This window comes from Talpa occidentalis, unplaced genomic scaffold, assembly GCF_014898055.3.
Source record: "Talpa occidentalis isolate TD23 unplaced genomic scaffold, MPIMG_talOcc4v2.1 talOcc4.6, whole genome shotgun sequence".
NCBI lineage: Eukaryota > Metazoa > Chordata > Mammalia > Eulipotyphla > Talpidae > Talpa > Talpa occidentalis.
Window position 1 is genome coordinate 87,611,498 of NW_023604972.1, and position 18,406 is coordinate 87,629,903.

Sequence of the window (18,406 nt, forward strand, 5' to 3'; positions counted from 1 at the left end):
GCCGCCCGCTGCTCCCCTCAGCAGTGTACTTCGGTCCTTCTGCCTGCTCTGCTCCCCGCTCTGGCTCTGGTGAATTCTCTCACCCTCCCGTGCTTCTGACTGTACCCAGTGCTTGTATAAATAAGTAAATAAATCTTTAAAAAAAAAAAAAAAAGAAGAGAATGTCTTGGGCAGCCATGGGTGGCAGGTACCTAATAAGAATGTAGAGGAAAGCAGAAGAGAGAACAGGAAGGTGCAGAGAGAATAATGTTACTATGACTACCAAGAAACAGAACATAGGGGCCTCTCTGGTGGCGCAAGGGGTTAAGTCTTGGCACTATGAAGCTATCTGCAGCCACTGCAGCACAAGTTTGATCCCCAGCCAGGGAGCACCCCACATGGCACAGCAGACCTCTCCTGTCTCACCCGCTGCTCCCCTCAGCAGTGTATTTCAGTCAGTCTGCCTGTTTTGCTCCCCACTCTGTTTCTGGTGAAACCTCTCACCACCACCCCCCACCACACCTCTGGCCTACACCCCAGCTCTTATATGCATAAATAAAATAAATCTTAAAAAAAAAAAAGGAAAGAAACAGAACATAGCTTTGGTTCCTGACTAGATTATCTTGTCTAATTTTGTTTTACCACAGAATGTGTAGTAAACAATTTGACCCACTGCCCAAATCAGCTTGGGTAGTTTTTTCTACAATTTAGAGATCCAACTCGCCATATATAGTCCAAAGAAAAGTATTCAGATAGCTACATTTAAAAAAAAAAATTATCATTTATTTATAAAGGCATTTAAAAAAGCTTTACATACTAAGAATGCTACAATGTACAAACGTGTTCAATCGCAGTTTTAACAGACGAACTTTTCTGCACTATATATGACCTTGAGTTTCTTGTAATCACTCACATTTCCATTGTTCAGTTATTCAAACTCATATTTCCTAGAAATACCTGGTTGCTTATTTAAGCACAATTCACACACAACAAGGGTAAATGCAGATGGTTTTTGCCACCCAACCAACGGTTTGGTTCATGAAGAAAATGATGAATGTTTTGTTCACATCAACCAGGGCACATCAAAATATTCTCCTTGGGAGTGAGCTGCACCTGAATTTAAAAGAAAAAAGGTCTAGATACAGTTAGGAAATTAAAAAATCTATTTTCTTATAAAATCATAAAGAAGAGGGGCCTCCCTGGTGGCGCAAGGGGTTAAGCACAGCACTATGAAGCAATCCGCAGCCTCTGCAGCACCAGTTCAATCCTCGGCCAGCCAGGGAGCTACCCATGTGGTGCAGCAGACCTCTCCTGTCTTACCCAAAGCTCCCCTTAGCAGTGTATTTCAGTCAGTCTGCCTGTTCTGTTCCCCACTCTGTCTCTGGTAAATCCTCTCACCTACCTCCACCCTACCTCTGACCCCGATTCTTGTATGCATAAATAAATCATAAAAATCGTAAAGAAGAGAATGAAAAGCTATACAATCATCACGATAAAGCTGGCCTAAAAATAAGCTAATAGAAGGACAACACTACTTTGAAACTTAGGGGATAGTTAAATAGACACTGTGAAGTTTATCAAGAGGAGTAATAGGGAAGAAGTTTTAAAAATAATACAAGGTAGGGCCTCCCTGGTGGCACAAAGGATTAAGACACAACTTATGAAGCTGTCCGTAGCCACTGCAGCATGAGTTCCATCCCTGACCAGCCAGGGAGCAACCCACATGACACAGCAGACCTTGCCTGGCGTGCCCGCTGCTCCCCTCAGCAGTACATTTAAACCGGTCAACCTGTTCTGCTCCCCACTCTGTCTCTGGTGAATCCATTCATCCCCCACACCTCTGGTCTGTACCCCAGCTCTTGAATACATATATAAATAAATCATTAAAAAAATAAATAAAAATAATACAAGGTACTTGATCTTTTCTATTGGAATTTTAAACATAATTTTCAAATTCATGTGTTGAAAAAACAAGTGATTACAAATACAAATAACATTTTCCATTACAATACAATAAGACCAGGACCTCCCCAGTGGCGCAGTGGTTGAGCACTGGGCTGCGAAGCTGCCCGCAGCCTCTGCAGCACCGGTTCGATCCCCGGCTACTGGGCGAGGGTCCCACATGGTGCGCAGACCTCTCCTGCCGCCAGCTGTTCCCCTCAGCAGTGTATTTTGTCGGTCTGCCTGTTCTGCTCTCTGCCCCGGCTCTGGTGAATTCTCTCACCCTCCTGTGCTTCTGACTGTACCCAGTGCTTGTATAAATAAATAAATAAATCTTAAAAATAAAATAAAATAAAATAAAACCAGAAAATAAACCTAACTTCCTAGAATTTAAACCACTTATTAAATGTTTCCAGAGTTGAAAACAAACTCAAAATTGTCTAGACAATAAGAATTCTACAGAATACAAGGAAATTTTTGAGAGAGAAATTCAATTGTGAAATATCTACTTTTAAAAAAATATTTATTTATGCATACAAGAACTGGAGTGTAGAGGTGCGAGGGGTGAGAGGATTCACCAGAAACAGAGTGGGGAGCAGAACAGGCGGATCTCCTGAGACACACTGCAGAAGGGAGCAGCAGGCAGACTGGGGCAGTCTGCTGCACCATGTGGGTTAGCTCCCTGGCTGGGAATTGAACTCATGCTGCAGTGGCTGGCAATAGTGGCTCAACTTGACAGCGGTGAGACTTTAATCCCTGTACCACCAGGGAGGCCCTGGAATATCTAATTTTTAAAACACTGAGAAGGAAAGTTTTAAAAATTTATAAAGGAAGCAGTAATACCAAAATAACCTCTGATATATCATTTAGGTTCAGTGGAACCAATTTTAGTTATATTAAGCAGTTCTGTTATTAAGGATTCATGCATGTTGCCTTCTTTTTAGGGATGTGCTGAAGAATGAAAAGAAATTTTACTTCTTTTTTTTTTTTTTTTTTTTTAAAGATTTATTTATTTATTTATACAAGCACTGGGTACAGTCAGAAGCGTGAGAGAATTCACCAGAGCCAGAGCGGGGAACAGAGCAGGCAGACTGACAAAATACACTGCTGAGGGGAGCAGCGGGCGGCAGGAGAGGTCTGCACGCCATGTGGGACCCTTGTTGGTGGCTGGGGATCGAACCGGTGCTGCAGAGGCTGCGGGCAGCTTCGCAGCCCAATGCTCAACCGCTGCACCACCAGGGGAGGCCTGAAATTTTACTTCTTAAAGGAAAAAAAAAAAGCTTTTGCAATTAGAAATTGGGTCCTGGAATAAGGTAGGTGGAATTTGAAGAGGAGGTAGGATTTAAAAAATATTTACTTAATGCATACAAGAACTGGGGTGCAGGCCAGAGGTGGGGAGGTGAGAGGATTCACCAGAGAGCATGGGGAGCAGAACAGGCAGAGCTACTGAAATACACTGCTGAGGGGAGCAGCAGGCGAGACAAGAGAGGTCGGCTGTGCCATGTGGGTTGAAACTCATACTGCAGGGCCTCCCCGGTGGCGCAGCGGTTGAGCGCTGGGTTGTGAAGCTGCCAGCAGCCTCTGCAGCGCCAGTTCAATTCCCGCTGTTCCCTGGCCACCGAAGGAGGGTCCCACATGGCACGCAGACCTCTCCTGCCGCCCGCTGCTCCCCTCAGCAGTGTACTTCGGTCCTTCTGCCTGCTCTGCTCCCGGCTCTGGCTCTGGTGAATTCTCTCACCCTCCCGCGCTTCTGACTGTACTCAGTGCTTGTATAAATAAATAAAAATAAATCTTTAAAAAAAAAAAAAGAAACTCATGCTGCAGTGGCTGGCGATAGTTTGATAGAGCTGTCTTTAACCCCTGCGCCACCAGGGAGGCCTGGAGGTAAGATTTAGAAAGCAGAGATTTGAAGAAACTGAAATTTCCACTTATGCCTTGCCCAGATCCTGTATTATGCATGTACTGGTAACACTCTACATGACTTGAAAAGCAGTTGCTGGGGGCCAAGAACTGGAGAGAGATTTGTGAGGTTGTACAAGTATTTTTCAACATGATGACTTATATAATTTCAAAAACAACCCTTCCAGGCATACACCTCCCATTCTGAAATGGAAAATAGGTTTTTCAAAAATCTGCTTGTTGAGATAAAATGAAATCTACAAGAATCATAATAATGTCTACAATCTTTCATCAAATAGCCAGAACACAGAAATTTATCCTAAGGTCATGACATAACAGAATCAAATTACTGCATATAAGATGTTTACTGTAATGTTAATAAGCAGAATGCCTGAACTCTATATTACGCCTGAACTCCAGCATAATATACTGGCAAACGATCTGCCAGAAAGAATATACAAAAAGATTAAAAATGTGATGTTAAGTGGGGACACATACATGTAAAATATAAATGAATATGGACCCAAAATGTAAAATAGGGTGTGAAAAAGGAATATAATGACAGACACATGGCTTGTACTAATTTAGCTTAAAAATACTGAACATTTTTATTGCCTTTTCATAGAAAATAAAATATTTAGTACAATTAGCATCCAAAGCACACCGTTTAGTCAGTAATCAACACTTTGCCATATATACTTCACACATACTTTTTGTTTAATCACTTTAAAATTAAATATTAGAGACACTTCTCAATACTAGAGTATGCAAACTGAAAGACATTATTCTAAAAAATACCCTTATCACAGCTCATAAAATTAGTAATTATCTAATATCACTTAAAATCCAGTCCAGATTTAAATCTCCTGAATCCTTAAGTCTTTTATAGTTGGCACAAGGATGCCATATTGCATTTGGCCATCATATCCTGTAAGTCACTTTTAATCTAGAATAGCTACCCACCACAGCCTTTTTTTTTTCATGACTACTTTTTGAAGAAACGAGACAAGTTATCTTCCATAACATTCCACATTCTCAACTGTCTCATCATTTCTTTTGAGGCATTAATTCAATGCTCTATCCCCAGTTTACCTGGTAAATGGGAAAGTGGCCCTTAAGGACTTTACACAATTCCAGTTAAACTTGTATGGCCACAGCAGAATACAATGCATTTCATACTGCATCACACATATAATTTATACAAAAGCAAGATTCACTTTTATAATGATAGCAGACTTACTCCTTAATTGAAATGTGAGCACCTTCCTTGTTTTTGATTTTGTCTGAAACCCTATAAAGAAAATAAAGGAATTTTAAAACTAGCATACACATTTTATAAAAATGCAAATATTTTATTTCATGTAAGACATTTTACTAAGTCTATTTACCACATATCAGAAAATAAGTTATTAGCCTTTGAATATACCCTAAAAGTAAACCCAAAGTTAACATTAGGTTGCAGTTAAGATATTTTCTTCTTTCACTTAGCCAAATAAAGTTTCTGAATCTACTTACACCTTATTTCTATCAAATTAAATATACAATGTATCATCTTCATTTATCAAAAAATAAAACCATTAAAGAACAGTACTCACTAAGCAAATGCAATGAGTAAAAACAAAACCTTGAGTATTTACTATTTTTCCTGGTCAGATCTAGTCCAAATGTCCTCTCTCTTTCTGTCCTGGCTTAATGCCTTCCTTCTCTTTCCCGAAATATCAATATATTCCAGCTTTCCACTTTAATACTAGTCTATACCTTAGAAACCGTAAGAGGTTTTAAAAGTGACTTCCTACTAATAAGTGCCAGTTATGTAATTCCAATAACCATTACTAAGTCACTTTCATTCTTGCTTGGATTTCTAGAGAAAGCAAAAGGTAGGCTGAGAGCTGGATTCAAATCATATCTGCTAAACAGAAAAATTGTCAATCGTGTGCTGCTGTGGTGCAATGGTTAAGATTTGCTACCCACGGGCCTCCCTGGTGGCGCAGCGGTTGAGCACTGGGTTGCGAAGCTGCCCACAGCCTCTGCAGCGCCAGTTCGATCCCCGGCTACTCCCCGGCCACCAGAGGAGGGTCCCACATGGTGCACAGACCTCTCCTGCCGCCCGCTGCTCCCCTCAGCAGTGTACTTCGGTTCTTCTGCCTGTTCTGTTCCCTGCTCTGGCTCTGGTGAATTCTCTCACCCTCCTGTGCTTCTGACTGTACCCCAGTGCTTGTATAAATAAATAAATAAATCTTAAAAACAAACAAACAAACAAAAAAATCTTTATATATAAAAAAAAAAAAAAAAAAAAAAGATTTGCTACCCGGGGAAAATGACAAAAACACTTGAAGCAGTTAGAAAACTTAACAATGTGGTTTCTTTCTTTTTTATTTTAAAGATTTATTTATTTATGCACACAAGAACTGGGGTACAGGCCAGAGGTGCGGGGATGAGAGGATTCACCAGAGACAGAGTGGGGAGCAGAACAGGCAGACTGACTGAAATACACTACTGAGGGGAGCAGCAGGCGAGATAGAAGAGGTCTTCTGTGCCATGAGGGTAGCTTCATGGCCAGCTGGGGTGGAACTCATGCTGCAGAGGCGGCAGAAAGCTTCATAGTGCTGTGCTAAACCCACTGCGCCACCAGGAAGGCCCTGTGATTTCTTTATAATGGTAAAAACTTCAAAGAGACAAAAATGCAAAATCTTGGAAATTGGGATTGTTTTACATTTCTAATTATAAGCATATGTTATATTTTAATTTAAGTAGATATACAAATAATACTCCTGAAAGTAAAAATCAAACCTCCGGAATAAGTTAGTCACAGATTAGCTTGAATTTGTGGCAAATATTTGGACAAGGCTATCAAGATTGGTTGCTTGAACTCATGAATGGAACAAAACATCTACATTTCGTTGGCAAACAATGAAGTTATAAGTTCACTGAAAATCTCTAGATTTTAGGGCCTCCCTGGTGGCGCAGGCGGTTGAGCACGGCTCTGTGAAGCTGTCCGCAGCCTCTGCAGTGCCAGCTCTATCCCTGCCAGCCGTGGAGCAACCCACATGGTGAGCAGACCTCTCCTGTCTCACCTGCTGCTCCCCTCAGCAGTGTATTTCAGTCAGTCCGCCTGTTCTGTTCCCCACTGTCTCTGGTGAGTCCTCTCACCCTCATACATCTGGCCTGTACCCCAGTTCTTGTATAAATAAATCCTTAAAAAAAAAAATCTCTAGGTTTTAGAAACAGTATAGTCGAGTAAATGAAATAGAAATGTTTATAAATATAATTCATCCAAGCCTCCCTGGTGGCACAAGGGGTTAAGTCTCAGCTATCACAAGCCACTGCAGCAGGAGTTCGATCCGCAGCCAGGGAGCTAACCCACATGGTGCAGCAGATCTCTCCTGTCTTGCCTGCTGTTCCCCTCAGCAGTGTATTTCAATAGATCTGCCTATTCTAGACCCCACTCAATCTCCGGTGAATCCTCTCACCAATCCCCACCCCTGCACCTCTGGCCTACACCCCAGTTCTCGTATGCATAAATAAATAAAAATCTTTAAAATATATAAAACAAAACACTTTTGTCATAAGCAGAACAAAGTCACACAACCACAGAGTGATTGTGAGGAAAAGATGATCACTTACCATATAGTAACCAGTATGATAGCCACTCATGTACCAAGATATTAACATACTTCCCAAAGCATCAGCATCATCAAGAGAATCTGGACATATAGGAGGTGGTGGGGGAATCATCTGGAAATTAAGAAAGATACACTTTAAAGTCACAAAACAAAAGACATGCAATCTGGAGATGCATTCCACATAGAAAATGCTAGATCTTAGTTCTCTCTTTCTCTACATTCCATATGCTCTCTTATTTAGAATAATGTTTAAAATAAACAAGAGGTCACACAAAATGTTTCAATATTTTTGCTCTGATTATAATATTTCCATTCCATTATTAAGCAATGGGTAAAAGACCAAGCGTAAATACTTTTAAGGTTTTTCTCAAAAAATACGCAGTATTTCAAGTAATGGTCTTAGGCAGAACATCTGTGCTTCTCTCACCCCCAACACATGCAGTTTGCCCAAAGTGTCTTTCTATCTAGCCTACTGTTGGTACCTAAAAGTCTAACATTTAGCTATCCAGATAGTTTATGTGATCAAAAGCTAATATCCAAGTATACCTGGAAGGACAAAACACATTAATCGTATTCATGGTGTAATTACATCCTTTCAAATAGCTACCTCCATAAGGAATCTACACCAGGAAGGAAGAAGGCAATATTGGACTTAGAATTGGAGCTATAAGAATGAGCTTGAGAAAGGAATTAAAAACAGTTCAATTTTTTTTTTACTATTAGAATCTGGCTTTGAAGATGATCTAAAATGACATTTCCTAACCACTAAAACCAAACTGTGTGTGAAAACAAAGCTTAATCTGAATTCTTTTGTACTTACTGGTGGTCCAGAAGGAAATGGAGGCATCCAGCAAGATAGGAAGTGGGGTGGTGGTGGGGGTGGTGGTGGTGGTGGTGGTGGTGGTGGTGGTGGGCTGCTGAATTTTAGACCAGGCTGCAAAGAACATTCCAAAGACGTATTAATTTACCAATTTCAACATGAAAGGAAGAAAAAAGATTCAGTACCAAAGGAATCAAATTAATTGCCCAGAATAATAGACATTTAAACACATGAAAAAGGTAACAGAATTTCATGTACCAAATGCTCAAGTCAAATAGAATCATAACTCTAGGTTTTTCTCCTTTCCTTTCTGTGTGGACATTTGGGGAATTAAACAAAAAAGATTTTTAATTACCTAAGCACAAACAGTCCATTTAGCAAGATATTTCAATCACAGCAGACTGTGTTTCCCATAATTTTATTAGCTAAACTAATCTTTTTATGGATGTATTTTTAGTTACAAATAGCATATAACGTAAAAACCAGTAAATCTCTCACTCATGAAAAACTGGCCCCCTGAGAATACTGAGGCATGATTTATATAAAATAAAAGGTTTGATCATCCTAGAAACGCTAACACAATACAAGCCTCAATAAGAAACTTAACAATGGAACTAGACGGCAATGTTGTAAGTGAATTAAGCCAGAAGAAGACAGGCAAATGCCATACGATTTAACTGGTAAAATTAAAAAACAAAACTGACACTGACAACAGAATGGTGTCTACCAGAGGAGATGAGGGAAGGAGAGGACAGAGGAACTAAGTAATTGGTGGTAGATGGTGACTGGACATTTGGTGGTGTGGCATGTAAGAAAATGTAAGAACATTTACAACACACATACAGTGTTGTAAACTTGTTACCACAATAAAAAAGAAGGAAGGAAGGAGGGAGGGAGGGTAGGAAAGAAGGAGGGTTGGAGGGAGGGAAGGAAGGAAGGAGAAACCTGTCACAGAAGATCTTAAGGGACAGTTGATTAAATCATGCTTTACGAAAATTACTGCCTGAATTACCACACCATCCAGTTAAGAATTCACTGATTTATACAAAAGAACAGAACAGGCACCAACCTATTTAGGCTCCATGGTATAAACTATAATAAAAAAATTTTTAAAGTTGATTTGTTTACTTAAAACCAGAAAACTAAGTGAAAACAACATTTACATTTTACTGTACAAAACAATCTGGGAGTATCTTAGGATCTTATTCTTATTAAATACAAGTATTATGTTCACTTTCTATTTTTATATACTGAAGTTTGCTAAATTATTAGACTAAATCCTAATAGTTCACAAAAGTAGTTAGGAAAGCCATTACAAACTATTCTGAATCATCATCTTATTTTCTTTTCAAAGAATCCTCAAGTGTGTATAATGTCTACAGCAAGCCATATAAGCTTCATGGGAAAAGCAACAATTCCCTTATGGGGGGATGGTAGTGTTTTGAAAGTTCCAACATTATTAACAATTTCATGGATAGAAGTTTACCTTTCCTGGTCCCATTCCTGATCCTGGCATGGGGGGTGGTGGAGGAAGAAAAGAATTCCATGGAGCAGCTTTTGACTTGATATTATTTGGTTTATTACCGGGAGATCTGGAGGAGTTCTCACTTTCATCTGTTGAAATTTGGCTTTCATTTTCATTCTTTAAAAAGAAAAAAATTAATGTATTTTTGTGAGAAAGATATGATTAAGAAAAATGTATTATCCCAGTAGCTCAACTGACAACTAATTATGTTCTTGCTTCCCATCTAGTCTCTGCTTCTAAGAATTCTTAAATCTTTCTGTTCTTACCTCCTGAGTATTTTGTTCTGCATTATTAGCTATTTCAGAGGTTGAAGAAAGTAGATCAGACAGCTTTTGCTCCTCTCTATTTCCATATCCAGTATAAACCACAATACAGGTTTCTCTCTTAAAATCAAGTGAAGCAATGGTAGCTGGGTAAATGCAGCCATCTTCTGACCAAATGGCAGCACATTTGTCACCAACTTTCCACTATAAAAGAAACCAAAGATACATACATGAACACATTTCTTTCAAAGAGGGTAACCTACAGCCTTGTTTGGGGGGGGGGGTGGAGCACAGAAGGAATAGTCTTCAGTCAACTGATCCGGCAGAATGATGCAGTGAAAAGGCTGTGGGCCAAAAACACATATATCTGAAATCTAATTATTAATCCAATTCTGCCATTTATATAATCATATATTTGCCATATAGTCAGCTATTTAAATAATCATGGATAAGTTTCTTAGTTTCTCTTGAGACATTTCCTCGTCTGTTAAGTGGATATAATATTATCCACTAAATCCTGAAGAATAAAAGCAAAGGAAACATTCTGGCCTGGTACATAGCAAGTGTTCATCAAATATTAGTTCTCTTTTTCCTTTAATTGATGAAACGGAAGTGACTAATGAGACACCAAAATATTTTTCTTCCAAGTTTACTTTTTCAAATAGCAGAAAAATACCCAAGAAATTCTGGTTCCCTGATATTAACAAATTTAGGGATTTTTGAAGGGGGAAAAAAAGCAACAGACATTCATCTCTCAATTTGAGAAGTAAAACACCATTAATTCAGTTTGAAGTCCTCCGGGACCCTCCCAAAGAACGCACAAAGTAATCACAGTGTAGAATTTAGTAGTTATCATTCCTTGCCTACTTTCTTACACTTTCACTAACATGCATGTTCCTAAGTAACAGAAGGTTTAGCAGATGTGTTAGAAATTGTATGATTACATGTCAACAGAAAACCCGGCATCAATTATTTAGGTTACAGATATTTTACACTATTTAACAGGGACAGTAACAACAAATCCTTCAAAATAAACTCTCAATGTTTTAAAATAACCTGCTTCAAGGGAGTTGTGGAATTCTTTTTGTGGCTTTTATTCTTCTTAGCAGGTTTTCTTTTAGGTGTGCCTTTTGGTTTATCTGAAGCTTCAGAAATATCACCATTCTTTAGAGCATGCTATGAAAATACAATGGAAATATATGTTACAGAGTGATTAAAATATAACTTAAAATATAACTGTTACCACTAGAAGGTGGCCTCAAGTTACCACCTCAGATAGCCTTATTTTACCACCCCCAGATTACAGAAACTGCTCCTGAAAGCATATAATACCTGATTATCAGCTCCAAAGATCCTTTTAACCTATCACATCAGATTCTTAATCATCTCTCTTCTTGATAGTTGTGACATGGCAATGCATTTATTATTTTTCTGATCAAGTCTTAAACTTGAGCATTCCCAACAAGAATTGGTCATCCTTCTTTATCTGCTTATGATCATCCATTCCTATTGCCTCAATTATAACCTCTATGCAGAGAGATTTCCAAAGCTTTGACTTACCTTTTTAGTTCAGTCCAACATTTATCTTCACATGTGCCTCAACCTCAATATAACTAAAACTGAACAATTTTTCCAATCCCAATCAGTTTCTTGTCTTCTACTCAGACTCCTGAAATAACACCACCACCATCCTATATAGAACCTCATTTTTATCTGCCTTTACAGAACTATCTTGGTAATCCTGCATTAGTGTACTTTCAGTCTAAGTGTATACTGGAAAGCATGTTATTGACAAATTTAAAAATCAACTTCAATGATGACACACAAATCTGATCTTCATGCTACAGAAATAACTATGGAAGGAAATGGACACTATGCTCAGTGCTCTGTGTCAGTATATGCTCTGTGCCTGGAGTACTGATGGATCATATATGGTGCACAATAAGACAAAATACAGCAGACAGTGGATAAAGCAATGATGTGGGACAAAAGTGTAAACGTCTCATTTAAGTCACTAGAAAAGACTACACCCCCTAAAGAACTATATATTCCTATCATCAGGAACACCTGACTTGATATACAATTCATAGAACTTGGGAGGATGATATTATATTTTAGAACAATGCCTAGAACACTGCAAATATTCTATAAGTATTAGTTACTGAACCATTGCCATTTATCTTATTTCAATAAAGATTTGTTAAATGTTAAAATTTATAATTCAGATTGTCTTTCCACAACCTGAATTAGAGGATGTCTATATTTTAATACAATGTAAAAATATTAAAAGCAATAAAAGCATAAAAGCATAAAATTCTACTGAAATTATCCCTGTTAAAGGGCTAACATATAAGACAGGTTACCTATTTCTAAAGGAAAATAGAATCTAATTTAATTAATACACATTACTTTTTAACCTTCAAAATTAGAAGTGGATATGTATCATATCATTTACTGTAGTTATGTCATCAATTATATTTTCCCCCAAATGAACAGCATGAAGAAGGAAAAGAGTGAATAAACATTTCATACCTTGAATGAAGCCACAGCTTTATCATAAGCTTTTATCAATGCAGTGTCATCCCAAATGTCAGAATCATCACTCTGAATAAAGAATAAAACAATCCGTGAAGTTAAAATAAAAATAAGTTAATGATTATGGTGTTTTCCAGATTACTTAATATATTGTTCCCATTTAAAATGTAATCAATTGATTAGTCACTGTTAACAATTTGATTCCATAAACATTTTGAGAATTCATCTTTGAATAATGTAGACACATTGTTATGTCAAAAGAAAGAGTATACTTTGCACTTCAGGGTTTCTGGTCAGAATAACATTACCATAGTCTGGATAAAGTCAAGTTGATGGTCACATACTTTCCCACTGTGCCAAACTCTATACACTTTATCTTCCCTTAGAAAAGATTGAAACAGGGCCTCCCCAGTGGCGCAGCGGTTGAACGCTGGGCTGCGAAGCTGCCCGCAGCCTCTGCAGCGCCAGTTCCATCCCCGGCCACCAGGTGAGGGTCCCACATGGCGCGCAGACCTCTCCTGCTGCCCGCTGTTTCCCTCAGTAGTGTATTTCTGGTCTAGAAAATACAAGTTAAGATATGATAGAAAGTGGATCAGCAGTCGTCTGGGGAACAAAATGAGGAAATATGAAGTGCAAGGATTAAGAAAAGGGTATAAGCAAATCCAATTCGGCCCACACATTGATACTACGTGGAGAAACTCTGAGAGTACGTGAAGAAAAAAGACGGTGTGCCATTCCCTAGACGTTCGGCCCCCAGTTACTGGCGCTCCAGCTGTATGGACTCAACCGCGCAAAACATCTGAAAGAGAACTGCCCAGCAAAGCCTTCATAAAAACAATAAAATAGGGCCTCCCCGGTGGCGCAGCGGTTGAGCACTGGGTTGCGAAGCTGCCCGCAGCCTCTGCAGCGTCGGTTCGATCCCCAGCTGCTCCCCGGCCACCGGAGGAGGGTCCCGCATGGCGCGCAGACCTCTCCTGCCGTCCACTGCTCCCCTCAGCAGTGTACTTCGGTCCTTCTGCCTGCTCTGCTCCCCGCTCTGGCTCTGGCGAATTCTCTCACCCTCCCTCACTTCTGACTGTACCCAGTGCTTGTATAAATAAATAAATAAATCTTAAAAAAAAAAAAAAAGACCAAACTGTGGTGAAATCAAATAATAGATATTTGAAAATAAAATTTTAGATATTGTCAGTGAAATCCACATTGAATTCAGCTATTGAAAGAACTTGATTAACCATAAAAAAAGCAATAAAATAATAAAATAATTATTGTTGTTTCAAGCTATTACTTTTTGGTGGTTTGTTGTTTGAAGGTAGTAACAGCCAAGACTACCATTACTGACTTTTTATCTGTTTCTCAGTCACAACCAGCAGTCCAGGGTTCTCAAATTATTCCTCACTTTCTGCACTTCTATCACCTCTCCTGACATTTCCACTGTCCTCTCCAATCTCTGATCACATCTTTGAATACTCCCTTCAACTTCTTGCTCTGATTCAGCTTCCAAGCTTTATAAACCTTTATAAACCTGCTTTAGTTGCAGTCTTCCCCACCTCCGCACATCTCCGTAAAAGACAGCTTCATCCTTCCAACCCATTCAGGACAATCTGGAGTTATTCTGAACTTTCCTCTTTCAAACCTCCATTATCGAATCCATAAGCAAAATCCGTTGCCTCTTATTTAAAAATACATCTTAGATACGTCGATTTCTAACACCTCGATCTAGTTAAGCCTGGGTTATTTCAGTCGAGTCCTACGTGGTTTACGTGCTTCAAGCTGACCTGACCCTGTAACACGCCCCAGTCGGGGAGGCGACAAGCCAAGCTGCGGCAGAGTCTCGGCTCAAGGCCAGAAGGGCGTCCACGCTGCGCGAGGAGGCGCGAGGAGGGGAGACTCCCAAGTGGGAAAGATTTAGAAGAGGATCTCGGCATCGCAGTGAGGCGCAAGGCCAAGAACGCGGGGGCCCAGAGGAATTCGGGCAGCCGGAGGGAAGGCACAGCCGGCCGCGGTCTCACCTGGCCGGTGCCACGCCGGAACAGAACCGAGTCCTCCGGCTCCGGGATGCCGCCGCCACCCCCTCCTCCGCCCATCGCCATGGCGTGCTGGCTGCAGGACGCGCGGCGTGGGCTCCGTCCCTTCTGAGTGACGACTTCCGCCGCAGGGGCCTCTGGGAGCGGAAGAGCACGGTGGCCGGAGGGCTGAGCGGGGCTACCAGTGGCGTCGCCTTTCTTGATTGGGAGCGTTCATTGATTCCTCTACTCTAGCCTTTGAATTCACCCTTCCGTGTGTTTGTAGAGTGATTTAAAGAGTATGTTTTATGTTACACAATAAATCTTTGAAAATAAAGTGCATCGCAGGTCATTTAGAAAATATGGGTGGGCAGTACAGTAAAAGTCAGTCCAGAGATCACCAATAATATAGCTAACATTGAGTGCATTTGAGAATTTTGCTTTTTTTATTTCTGTATTTAATCTTCACAACCTCGTGAAGTAAGTGTTCTCACTCCCATTTTATTTATTTTTAAAAGATTTTCTAAAAATGTATGTATACAAGGGCCTTCTGGGTGGCCCAAGGGGTTAAGCACAGCACCATGAAGCTGTCTGCAGCCTCTGTAGCGCGGGCTCGATTCACGGCCGGCCAAGGAGAAACCCACGTGGCGCAGCAGACCTCGCCTTTCTCCCCGCTGCTCCCCTCAGCAGTGTATTTCAGTCAGTCTGCCTGTCCCGTTCCCCACTCTGTCTCTGGTGAATCCTCTCACTCCCCACACTTCTGGCCTGTACCCCAGCTCTTGTATGCATAAATAAATAAATCTATTTTAAAAATAGAGAAATTTCTTTAAAAATCTAATTTTCTTATTTAAAATAATCAATTCAGTAATCAAAAACTACATAGTGAAAGGATTGGTGCAGTACAGAAGGAGAGCCACGCCAAGTTTCTGATAGGCAGGAACTTTTTTGCGCCCCCAGGCAAGGTTCACTGACTCCCACTGGGGTGGGAGAATTTCCCCTGGTTGTGGGGGAGAGCTGTCCTTTTATAGGGTGAGGAAAGGTAGGCGGGTAAATGGGTATGCGGAACCAAAGTTGCTTTTTATTTGTTGGCGGTTTCTGTTTGATTGCTATCTGGTCCTGTTTGTGTTGGGTAGAGGCCTCTGTTTCCAGGAGCTGCGGCAAAGATGAAATTTCTCTCTGCAGTTTCAAGGCCCCTCCTTGTGCCTGCGGCCTGGGGCCCTCACCACGCCCCCTGCACCGACCTTGCATTCCGACCTCTTTGGTATAGGACAAAGGGCAAAGTATTCTTTCTGGCTACTTCCTGCTGACAAAGGGAACAGCGTGGGAGGGAGGTCAAGGAATGTGGTCAGCTGGTGGGCAGGCCCGAGTAGGGGTGTAGGAGAAGTTGGTTAAAGGTAGTGTGTATCATCTTGCATGTCAACAGGGACCGTTCAGACCCTGGACAGGTGATGCCAGGATGTGTCACCCAAGACCTTGACAGCCATTGGTGTAGTCAGGATGATCGTGTGTGGACCCGTCCTCCTTGGTTGAAGTGGTTTTGGAGAGATGGCTTTTAGAAGAACCTGGTCTCCAGGGTACAGCAATTTCCCAGAGTAGCTGTCTGAGTAAAGAAAAAAGTATGGAAGATACCCTGCCAGTGGTCTAAATTGGACTGGCAGTTCATGGTTAATAAGAAAAAGTTGTGCCTCCCTGGTGGCGCAAGGGGTTAAGCACTGCACTATGAAGCAATCCAGCTGCTGCAGCATGAGTTCAATCCCCGGCCGGCCAGGGAGAAACCCACACGGTGAGGCAGACCTCTCCTAACTCGCCTGCTGCTTCCCTCAGCAGTGTATTTCAGTCAGCCTATTCTGCTCCCCACTCTGTCTCTGGTGAGTCCTCTTACCGCCACCAGCCCCCACATCTCTGGCCTGTACCCCAGCTCTTGTATGCATAAATAAATAAATCTTTAAAAAAAAAAAAAAAGAAAGTGGACCAGTGAGTGCTGCCCAATGTGCAGTGTCTCGTGTACCTTTTGGATAATGTCAGAGGCTTTCTGCTCAAGGAGAACCAATGTGTTGTTAAGTGTGATCCAACCTTGTTCTCCTTCAGTGCCACCATTGGAAGGAAGATTTTTCTGTTCATTAGGCATGTAAAGGGATGAAATCGAAGGTAAAGAGAGAAATAATACAGGTGTAACAGAAGGCTGACCAGGGTTTGTCAGAGCCCTTTCCATTTTATCTGCTGTTGTTTCCTTGTGTCACATTCGAAGAGTCCGATTCGTGTGCCTTGCAGTGAACTATAGCCATCTCGGCTGGCAGCTGAAGGGCCTCTAGTAATTTGAGAACAAGTTTAACGTTAGTGATAGGAGGGTCCTTTGGTGGAAAGGAAGCCGCGTTCCTGCCAGATTGCTGCATGGCTATGAGCTATGAGAAAAGCAAGTTTAGAATCAGTGTATATGGTGACCCTTTTTCCTTGTGAGACTTTAAGTGTTCGGGTAAGAGCGATAAGCTTGGCTTTTTTTTTTTTAAAGATTTATTTATTTATGCATACAAGAGCTGGGGTACAGACCAGAGATGTGGAGGGTGAGACGATCCACCAGAGACAGAGTGGCGAACAGAAAAGGCAGAGGCTGCGGATTGCTTCATAGTGCGATGCTTAACCCCTTGTGCCACCAGGGAGGCCCAAGCTCGGTTTTATATGACGTGGTCCCTTCAGGGAGTGGGCCCGCTTCGATGACCTGGTGTTTGGTCACCACTGCGTAGGCAGCCCTGTGCTTTTCCTGCGGATCCATACAGGAGCTGCTGTCTACAAACAGGACATTATCTGCATTTGGAAGGGGAGTGTCAGTGAGTCCCGGGCTAGGTGACCACAGTTCTTCCAGTACCTTGGCGCACGTGTGGGAAGACAGGGGAGAGTTAGGTTTTGGCAACAGAGTGGCTGAATCTAGAATAGGGAATTGGGACAGAGTGACCAAAGGGTTTTCGATAAAGGGTGTGAAAGTCTAACACACGAGAGTGTCAAAAGGGAGAGAGCCCGGTGAGTGAGTAGGTCCTGGAGCTGATGTGGAGAACTAACATTTACAAGTTGGCCCAGCATGAGTTTTAGGGCTTGCCTAGCAAAGAGGGCAGCCGCTGCTAGTGCACGCAGGCAGGGCTGTCATCCTCTTACAGTGGGATCCATTTGTTTAGAGAGATAAGCAACTGGTCGCTGGACTCACCCAGTGGTTTGGACCAGAACCCATAGGGCAACTCCCTGTCACTCATCTGTGAATTACAGGAATGGCTTTTCAGAGTCTGGGAGAGCTAAGGCCAGAGCCTGGAGAAGAGCTGCCTGTAGGAGGAAGAAGGCCCTATGCACCTCAGCTGCCATCTGGAGGGAGCCCCCGGAGGTAGCCTCTGCGGCCTTCTACAGTGGTTTGGCCAAGAAGGCGAAATTAGGAACCCAGTGACGAAAGAATCCCACCAGACCCAGAAAGGACAGAATTTGTTCAGCATTTTCAGGGACCAGGAGGGAGTGTATGGCCTCCTTGCAGTCAACTGTGAGTTGTTTGGTAGAAGGAGTGACCCTAAGGCCCAGGTAGGTAACAGGAGAGGTGGAAAGCTGTGTTTTTGAAGGTGAGGCCTTGGTACCCAAGGTATCCCTTGGTACCCGAGAAGTTTAAGAGCTGTGCAGTGTGGGAAATTGACTGTTTCAGCAAAAGGCTACGTAGGAGGAGGCCATCTATGTACTGTAGGAGAGTGCTAGGTCTGAGATTACAGGCTGCAAGATCCATGGCGAGGGCTTGTCCAAAGAGGTGAGGGCCGTCTCTAAACCCTTGAGGTAGGATCATCCAGGTAAGT

The 18,406-nt window shown here is 41.6% G+C and overlaps 1 protein-coding gene across 1 annotated transcript; it reads right to left on the reverse strand.

Annotated features, from left to right (window-relative positions):
* Window positions 1–737: 737 nt before the first annotated feature.
* On the reverse strand, window positions 738–14,714 carry LOC119260785 (survival motor neuron protein). Its single transcript, XM_037529851.2, has 9 exons — window positions 14,595–14,714; window positions 12,583–12,654; window positions 11,107–11,226; window positions 10,054–10,254; window positions 9,749–9,904; window positions 8,263–8,376; window positions 7,444–7,554; window positions 5,060–5,110; window positions 738–1,092 (listed from the first exon to the last, which is right to left on the reverse strand). The coding sequence occupies exons 1-8, from the start codon at window positions 14,673–14,675 to the stop codon at window positions 5,063–5,065; spliced, it is 903 nt and encodes a 300-aa protein (XP_037385748.1). The 5' UTR covers window positions 14,676–14,714; the 3' UTR covers window positions 738–1,092; window positions 5,060–5,062.
* Window positions 14,715–18,406: the final 3,692 nt, after the last annotated feature.